Consider the following 9,043-nt stretch of genomic DNA (forward strand, 5'->3'; position numbering starts at 1 on the left):
TGATGGAGAGAAACGACTGCTCCAATTTGGGGAAAATAACAGAGGCAGAAGCTAGATTGGTGCATGGAGAAGGTGGAAAAGGCTTTCTCTGAGGTTCTAGGAAGGATCCCTAGAGGAGGGAGAAAGGACATTTCAGGCAGAGGGAGCAGCATGTCTGTAGGCACAAGGCACAACACAGCATGCTGTGTCTGGTTGGGGAACCATGAGCCCTTTGGTATTACTGATGGGTGCAAGGAGGGAGGAAGCAGGTGAGGCTGGGGAGGCTGGGGGGTGGGGCGGGTAAGGTGGGTGGGTTCCAGGTTTAGGGCAATGGTGGGTGGTGGCAGAAGAATTTTTTTACTTATTTATTTTAAATATATTTTTATTGATTTCAGAGAGGAAAAGAGAGATAGAAACATCAATGATGAGAGAGAATCATTGACTGGCTGCCTCTTGCACGCCCCCTACTGGGGATCGAGCCTGCAACCCTGGGTATGTGCCCTTGAATGGAATCAAACCTGGGACCCTTCAGTCTGCTTCAGTCTGCAGGCTGAAGCTCTATCCACTGAGCCAAACCAGCTAGGGCAAATTTTATTTTATTTTATTTTATTTATTTTATTCTTTCCATCACCATTTATCCCCTCTATGCCCTCTTCCTCCTCCACCCTAGAATTTTTTTAAAAAATATATTTTATTGATTTTTTACAGAGAGGAAGGGAGAGGGATAGAGAGTTAGAAACATCGATGAGAGAGAAACATCGATCAGCTGCCTCTTGCACACTCCCTACTGGGGATGTGTCTGCAACCAAGGTACATGCCCTTGACCGGAATCGAACCTGGGACCCTTGAGTCCGCAGGCTGACGCTCTATCCACTGAGCCAAACCAGTTAGGGCATCACCCTAGAATTTTTAATGCAGAAGGAACAACATGGTCAGATTCCTATATAGAAAAACCACTCTGTCCTTATAGTGGAGGGCAGAGGGGAGGGGCCCAGTGAGATGTTACCACTGTGGGGTGGGAAAGGAGGCGCAGACTCAGGAGGCATTGTAGGGGCTGCAATAGTGGGATTTGGTGCTGCACTGGGGTGTGAGGGGCTGGGAGATGGGAGGGGATGACGATGTCAGGCCAGCTCCTGGCTTGGACAACTGGCAGTGCCCTTCACGGGGTGGGGAGTGATCTACGAGGAGGGCAGGTTTGAGAGCTGCTGAGGGGAGATGCCTGGGGGCCTCCAGGAGGGTCGTCCTGTGGGCAGTTGGTGGGCGCTCTGGGACTCAGGCAGGTCCAGCTGGAGGTGGGATTTTGGAAGTTGCCAAGGTCTGAGTGGTGAGGTGGGGGTGGAGGAGAATGAGGGAATGTGTATCCAGGAAAAAGAAGGAAAATTCCTCAGACTGGAGGATCCCTTTGGCTTGGACGCTCTCAATGGGCTCCTGGCCTGTGAGGATATGCCTCCTCGACACCCTGGCAGACACTCATCCGGGACTTGCTCTCAGCACCATCCACCTCCACTAGGCCTTCCCTCCTCCCCTCAGAGGGGACTCACCCACCCGGGACCTGTGCTGGGGAGAGTCAGGGAGGCTGGATGGGGAGGCAGCGGCCTCCTGAGCATCATGCATTCATCTGAGGAACGCTCGCCGAGAACCGACTTATGCTGGGCACAGCGTCTCCGGGGGTCCCTCTCCTGCCTTGCCAGCTGGTTGCAGAGTCCAGAAACCCCTGGAAAAGTCTCTGCCTTTGGGTATTCCCCACCATGTCCTGGGGGCACACTCTGTGTGTGTGTGTGTGTGTGTGTGTGTGTGTGTGTGTGTGTGAGGTGGGTGGTGGCTGAACCAGGATCTGAGGTTCCCAGGCTCAGGTGCCCATGAGTGGTCCTGGCCTCCTCTCCAAGGTCCTTGTGACCCCCCTGCTCTCCTACCCATCACTCCCCACCTGGTCTGCAAGGTACTGAGAAAATCATATTTATTAAGGGTTTTGTCATCCCCTATTGCCATATATAAAATGCCTACCATTAAGGCTTCTTCCCCTGGGGCTCAGGATGCTGAGACAGAACTGCCCCCCAGTACTGGCCCCTGGGTGGGCTTCCGGAGCCCCACAGCCCCCTTCCTCGCATGCCTTGCTGCAGAAAGTGCCACTGCCCTGTGTGGCCTCAGGGAGCAGGTGGGGGACGTGGGGGACCTGGTGGTCCCAGTTGCCAACCTCACAGGTTACGGATACCCACCTGCATCCACCTCGGCCGAGCTGGCCTTCATGAGGACAGAGTTCCCATCTTGGGGGTGGTCTCCCTGCGAGAGGGCATATGGGGGGCACGAATCATGCAGGCGACTCCGGCGCCGAGACCGATGGCGCCTGGGGCCCACGATCTCCAGGCACCTCTTGCCCACCAGGTAGGTGACCTCACTGAGGTTGAGCAGGATGCAGATCACAGCTGTGGCCACCATGAAGTAGGTGAAGACTCTCTTCTCCGTGGGTCGGGAGATATAGCAGTCCACAGTGTGGGGACAGGGCGACTGGGAGCAGGCCACCACGCGGGGCATGTCGTAATGCCCCTGGTAGAGGCGGTGGAAGGTGTAGAGGAAGCCGGAGTCCACGGCGGCCTTGAAGATGAGGCTCAGCAAGTACGTCCACCAGAGCCCACCCCGCTTCTTGCTTGGATTGTCATACAGGGACGGGGCGTTGGGCCCGTGCTTCAGGCGGTGCCTCCGCTCCCGCTCCTCCCGGTAGGCCACGTGCATGACCACCAGCAGCGAGGGGCAGGTGACCAGGATGAGCTGCAGGGCCCAGAGGCGCACGTGGGACACGGGGAAGAACTCGTCATAGCAGACGTTGGGGCAGCCCGGCTGCTTGGTGTTGCAGACGAAGTCCTTCTGCTCATCATCCCACACGTCCTCCGCCGCCACCACGAACACCAGCACCCGGAAGATGAACACCACTGACAGCCAGATGCGGCCGAGCGCCGTGGAGTACTTGTTGACCCCACTCAGGAGGCCCTGCAGGGATGCCCAGTTCATGCTGGTGGTTCCTCAGGTGGACGGTGCACACCTGCGTGCACCCGCTCAGGCCGGGGAGAACCTGGAAATGGGTGCCCTTTATTAAAGATGTGATCGGCCAACCTGTTTCACAACCACTGTGTCATCATGTCCTCACGCGCAATGACTTGGCGGGCTAGGGATTGCCACTGTCCCCATTTCACAGGGAGCAAGCCAAGGCCCAGAGAGGCACCTGCTTGAGGCCTCACAGCTGGAAGTGGCAGAGCTGGTCTTGAACTTCTGTCTTCCAGTTCCAAGATCAGGGGATATTTTATTCTATAAAGTAACAGGAACGTGTGAGGGACAATCGTCCTGCATGGACGTGCCTGCCAACCTCTGACTCCTTTCCGCCCTGTGGGTCGCCGACTTCTAAAGAAGTAGCAAGAAGGTGCGGATTGACTGGTCCACTCTGCCTTGGGCTCCAGGGCTGGACCAGGGCAGGAGGGGAGGGATGTGTATCTTTATCCTCCAGTTTCCTCCAACAGGAGCCAGGCCCTGAGCTGGGTGCCTTCCTATCAGCCTCTTAGGCCAGTGATGGCGAACCTTTTGAGCTCGGCGTGTCAGCATTTTGAAAAACCCTAACTTAACTCTGGTGCCGTGTCACATATAGAAACTTTTTGATATTTGTAACCATAGTACAACAAAGACTTATATTTTTGATATTTATTTTATATATTTAAATGCCATTTAACAAAGAAAAATCAACCAAAAAAATGAGTTCGCGTGTCACCTCTGACACGCGTGTCATAGGTTCGCCATCACTGTCCTAGGCAGATATCCATTCTCATTCCTCCTCTCTGGCCTCAGGACATCCCCGCCTTGACTTTCCCTCCCAAACCAAACAGGCTCTCTCTTTGGAACAATCGTGGCTTGGCGTCATCCTGGCCCACCCAGTCCCCACCCACTGGGTGCTGGTCCCGTTTGCTGACTGTCCTGACCACAGTGGGTTCCTCTGAAATTGCAACTGTTCTGGCTTTAGGGGAGGGACTGGGGCAGGGACGGAGGCGGGATTCTGGCATGGTCCTTCCCCCATTTACCTTTTCTCTCATGGACATCCCCTTCTGCATTTGCACAGTGGCTGTTTGCTAGCCAAATCTCCTTTTATTTCCATTCAGGTCCCTGTCCTGTGTGCTCCATCTTCCACACCCCCTAATTGGAGTGTCATCATGTTCCATCTCTGACCCAGCCCTTCCTCTGTCCCTGTCTCAGATCTCAGTATCTTCAGATCTCATGCCTTTGGGACATTTTCTGAGCATCCTCCTCCTTCTTTCATGGATACTCAGATGGTCTATTTAACTGTCTTCAATGCCAGACTACCCTTCTGGAGGGCAGCCCCCTGTCTTATCATCTCTGTATCCACAGAACTCGGCACTGGGCCTGGCCCAGTGAACACACAATGTTTGCTAAACCAAATAGAAACCCCACATCTTCCTGATCCTTCCTTTTCCCATCTCTCCTCTGGTCCTCTGTCCTCCCTTCAGTCTGGAAGGACATACCTTGCCCTCTTTGGGGCTTCCCTGTTTCCCCCCCCCCCCCCCCCCAGGGATTCTCAGTCCCCTCTGCTTTTCCCTGGAGCCCAGTCCACAACCAAGGTTCCCTGGGATCCTTAGACCTGTTGGTCCCTGCTTCCCAGCCCAGCCTCCTGCCCAATTTGGTCCTTACCTTTCTTGGGTCCCAGAGCCTCTCTCCAGTCCCTGGTCTGGCCCCGTCTGCCTGAGGGCCTCCCAGAGGCAGCTTTTGTTCTTTACTGCCCTGCTGGGTGGGGCTTTCTGAGCCAATGAGCCAAGGAGAGTGAGCGGGTGGGCAGGCAGGCTGGCGGACTTCCCCGGGCACATATTCAGAGCAAACACCTGTGGCTCTTTGCTCCTGGCCCACGCCTTCTCCAGCCTGGCTGGGCATGGCTGGGTCGAGCTACCTCGTCTGGCAGGTATGTGGGTGAGACTGCAGTGAGGGGCGGGGGTGGGGGGGCAATAGCCTGCCTGGTATCCTCATTCTCCCGGGCCAGCAACAATGGCATTGCTTCTGTCTACTTTTTGTTGCTTCATTGCCCCTTGTCCCCAGGCCTCTCTCCTGCTCCTGTCTGTAGAAGGCTGGTTCTGAAGTCCTCAGCAGCTGACATCTATGGAAAGGGGCAATCTTGATTCAGCATCCTACCCTGGTGGGGGCTCTCTAGGGACTAGAGCTTGGGCTGCTGGTAAGGCGTGTAGGGGATGTGGGAGGGGCTGACTGTTCTAGTCGAGGGAACCCACTGCCCTGGTGGAGACAAGGAGTGCAGGTTGGCAGCATGACATGCCCCAGCTGTCAGTCCTCTGTGGCCCGGCCTCCGGGGAAGCCGGAGTGGGACCCAGTGGGACTGCAGAGGGGCCTCAGGGCAGTGAAGGTTAATGTGTAGCCAGGGAGGGGCTGGGCCTCATTTCCCACAAGCATTTATCCAGCGCACCCTAATACCAATGATTAACATTTATGTGGCCTTTTACAGCCGGCTAACCCCATGCACAACCATGAGCTCATCAGTCCTCTGAACAACCCCACAGGTACATTAACGTATTTGGAGAGGAGCCGAAGTCACTTTCCCAGAGTCCCGATGAAACCTGGGCTGGATGCAAGCGTTCCGACTCAAGTCCTGAACTTTTGACGGCTCGACGCCGCTCCCCACATTCTAAGATGCATTCTCTCTGCAGGCCTAAACCTGCAGCTGAGATTAAAGGCATGAGCAGGCAGCATGACCCCTAGGAGTGCTGGGCACCCTTTCTGGGGGAGAGGATGGCCTCTCATCTGGCTGGACCAGGGGCAGAGAGAGGGACTGAATGACCCGATAAGGGTCACCAAGGCCGAGGAACCAAAGGGCACCTTGAATCAGTGGAGGAGTGAACTTTTATTAAGCCCTGACCGCGGGCCCCACACATGAAAGTAGCTTGCACATCTGGTCTCTCATTAAACTCTTCCTCATAGCAACAACCCAACGAGGTGGCCTCATCATCTCCATTTTACACAGAAGGAAATGGAAGTGCCCAAGGCCACACAGCTGGGGCAGGTGGCAGGAGCTTCCCACCGCAAAGGCTGCGCCCGTGACATGCTGGGCCCACCCTGCCAGCCCAGCGCAGGCAGCCCCTCACAGGATGGTTTTCTTCACATAGTCTCGAGCGAGGTCTGGTAAGAGAGGAGGGTGAGTGTCTGAGCCCAGGAAGATGAGGTCCCCTGAGAGGAGGTCCTCCTGTTTGCAGGAAGAGGCGCCGGCGGCCCTGGCTTTCCTCGCTGCCAGGCACTCGCGGCACCTCTTGCTCACCAGGTAAGCCAGCTCCACCAGGTTGAGCAGGATGCACACGGCGGCTGTGGCGACCATGAAGAGGGTGAAGATGTTCTTCTCCGAGGGCTTGGAGATGAAGCAGTCCACTATGTTGGGACACGGAGCCGCGTGGCACTTGACCACAGGAGGGAGGGTGTATTTGGGGTAGAACGAGTGGAACAGGTAGAGGAAGATGATGTCTATGCCGGCCTTGAACACCAGGCTGAAGACATACGTCCACCAGAGCCCACCCCGCTTCTTGCCGGGGTTCGCGTAGAGGCGCCCGCCGTCCTCCCCCACTGCCTCTCGGTGCTTCTTCTCCCGTGCCTCCCGGTAGGCCACGTGCATGACCACCAGCAGCGAGGGGCACGTGACCAGGATGAGCTGCAGGGCCCAGAGGCGCACGTGGGACACGGGGAAGAACTCGTCATAGCAGACGTTGGAGCAGCCCGGCTGGCGGGTGTTGCAGTCGAAATCCTTGTGGTCGTCACTCCACACACGCTCAGCTGTCACCACGTACACCATCACTCGGAAGATGAAGACCAGAGACAGCCAGATGCGCCCGAAGGCTGTGGAGTACTTGTTGACCCCACTTAGGAGCCCCTCGAAGATCCCCCAGTTCATGGTGGATCCAGACGTCGGCTGCTGCTGCAGGGAACGATAATAAGAATCCTCCACATTTATCAAGTAGTCACTGTGAACACTTGAGAGAAACATGTCATGTAACCCTCACAGCACCAGAGGAGCTAGGTCAGCTATGGGCAAACTACGGCCCGCGGGCCGGATCCGGCCCATTTGAAATGAATAAAACTAAAAAAAAAAAAAGACCGTACCCTTTTATGTATTGATGTTTACTTTGAATTTATATTAGTTCACACAAACACTCCATCCATGCTTTTGCTCCGGCCCTCCGGTCCAGTTTAAGAACCCATTGTGGCCCTTGAGTCAAAAAGTTTGCCCACCCCTGAGCTAGGTTCTATCACTGAACCCATTTTACAGATGGAGGAAACTGAGGTTTAGAGGGGTTATACGAGGTTACACAACTATTAGGTGCAAAGCTGGGATTTGAGCGTAAGTAGTTAAGTGAAGAACCCAACTCTTTTCCTAAAAGTGGGTGAAGGTGAGTCCAGGGAGCCCCTCAATCCTCTCAGGGCCCGTGGCTCTGGTCTTGCAGTCCTGCAGAGCGAAGGCTTAAGTAGGTGGGACATTCTGCCTTCTCCCTCTGTTCCAACCCTGGCCCTCCTCCCCGGGGGGCTGAGCCTTGGGAAGACTTCTCTCCTTTCTGTGCCCTGCCCTCTCCTCTGAGGCAGCCCCTCCCAAGGGGAACCTGCTTTTTGCCTTTTACTTGACTTGGAGGATTACGTTGGAGAGGAGGCTGGAAACTTGCCTGCAAACTCCCACCTGGTCTAACACTCAGTTAAATGATCCAGACAGTGTCCTGCTCAGGTGCAACTCATCTGAAGCAAGGCCAATGGCAATCCCGCTGAAAGACCTAAGGTAGGGGTCGACGGCTCTCTTTATACAATAAGCTTTCTCGAGTAGCCTGGTAATGCAGTGTTTACCAAACTGGTGTTCCATGGAACCCTATCCCATAGGCTGGCTATTGGAGTAGTGAGGGAAAAGGAACCTGTGTGAAAGGAAGGCAAGCATTGCGTTTGGCAAAGTGAAATAGGCCCCTTTCCTTGATCAGGCTAATGGACTCACAGTGTGAATCTCCCACAGGGGGACCACCCCATCAGTACAATGAAGTGAATTAGTTATGCAAATAATAATAAAACCTTGAGAGTATTTGCTTAGGAAGTTTTCAATATTCAGTATTTTTGGAAGTGTCAATGAAGTACTGATGGGGTGGTCATAATAATCTGGCCACTCAGTGTACAGTATTGTCCAGACTCCTTTGACCACAGAATCCATTGTCATCATCGCATGGAATCGCCTCGTCGAGACACCAACATGGGAAATGCTGCTTTCGTTACTCCTGCTGGCGGGTTTGGTGTGCTAGACACAGGATTCAGATTTACCTCCATGTAAGGAATGGGACTGCTGTTCAGAGTGAGGGGCACCCACTTTCCCTCTTGGAATTCTTCTGGCTGGTTCTTGCGGGGAGCGGCCCAGGCACTCGTCCCACCCCAGGACCTAAGGAGCTTGTCCGCACAGCCTCTCTCTTTAAGAGGCTCCTAATACCCTGCTGACTGCGGGTCCCGGCTGAAGGTCACCAGGCTGTCTGACCCCCAGGACCTGCAGTAGTCAAGCAGGGTAATGGTGAGAGTTAGTACTTGTTGGGTGTTTATGCAGCGCTAGGCTCTATTCTGAGCCCTTTGCATGAATCAATGCAGCAGCAACTGCAGGAAAGGGTATGATAACTTTTATTCCCAATTTCTGGATGAGGAAAGCGGAGCACAGAGAGGTTAATTAATTTGCTCACAGTTATACAGCTGGTGAGTGGCAGAGCTGGGATGGGAACTCAGGCAGGCTGGCTCCAGGACCCACACTCTGGGGCTGGGCCCCTTTCCTGGAAAGCTGTCTGGGTGTCTGGTCTGTGCCCACTCCCTCCTACACCAGGTAGGTCCTGGCTGAGGGAGGCTGGGGTGACCGCTCCCTACCCTCTCTCTCCACTGTCTGTCTCCACCACCCTTCACTGGGAAGTGGGGCCCCTGCCCTGACTCATCAGTTGGGCTTTGCTCAGTCCTGCAAAGGGGGTGGAACTCCTGGCAGCTTCTCAGGGAACAACCAGGAGGCTCCAGCCCTGAGTCT

The 9,043-nt window shown here is 55.0% G+C and overlaps 2 protein-coding genes across 2 annotated transcripts; both read right to left on the bottom strand.

The window, feature by feature from the left end:
* Positions 1 to 511: 511 nt before the first annotated feature.
* Positions 512 to 3,565, bottom strand: GJB4 (gap junction protein beta 4). The gene is made up of 2 exons (XM_059690280.1): positions 864 to 3,565; positions 512 to 629 (listed from the first exon to the last, which is right to left on the bottom strand). Exon 1 carries the CDS (start codon positions 2,983 to 2,985, stop codon positions 2,182 to 2,184), a length of 804 nt encoding a protein of 267 aa, XP_059546263.1. The 5' UTR covers positions 2,986 to 3,565; the 3' UTR covers positions 512 to 629; positions 864 to 2,181.
* Positions 3,566 to 4,535: 970 nt separating this feature from the next.
* Positions 4,536 to 6,913, bottom strand: GJB5 (gap junction protein beta 5). The gene has a single exon (XM_059690281.1). It carries the CDS (start codon positions 6,911 to 6,913, stop codon positions 6,116 to 6,118), a length of 798 nt encoding a protein of 265 aa, XP_059546264.1. The 3' UTR covers positions 4,536 to 6,115.
* Between the last annotated feature and the right edge of the window lie 2,130 nt (positions 6,914 to 9,043).

This window comes from Myotis daubentonii, chromosome 3, assembly GCF_963259705.1.
Source record: "Myotis daubentonii chromosome 3, mMyoDau2.1, whole genome shotgun sequence".
NCBI lineage: Eukaryota > Metazoa > Chordata > Mammalia > Chiroptera > Vespertilionidae > Myotis > Myotis daubentonii.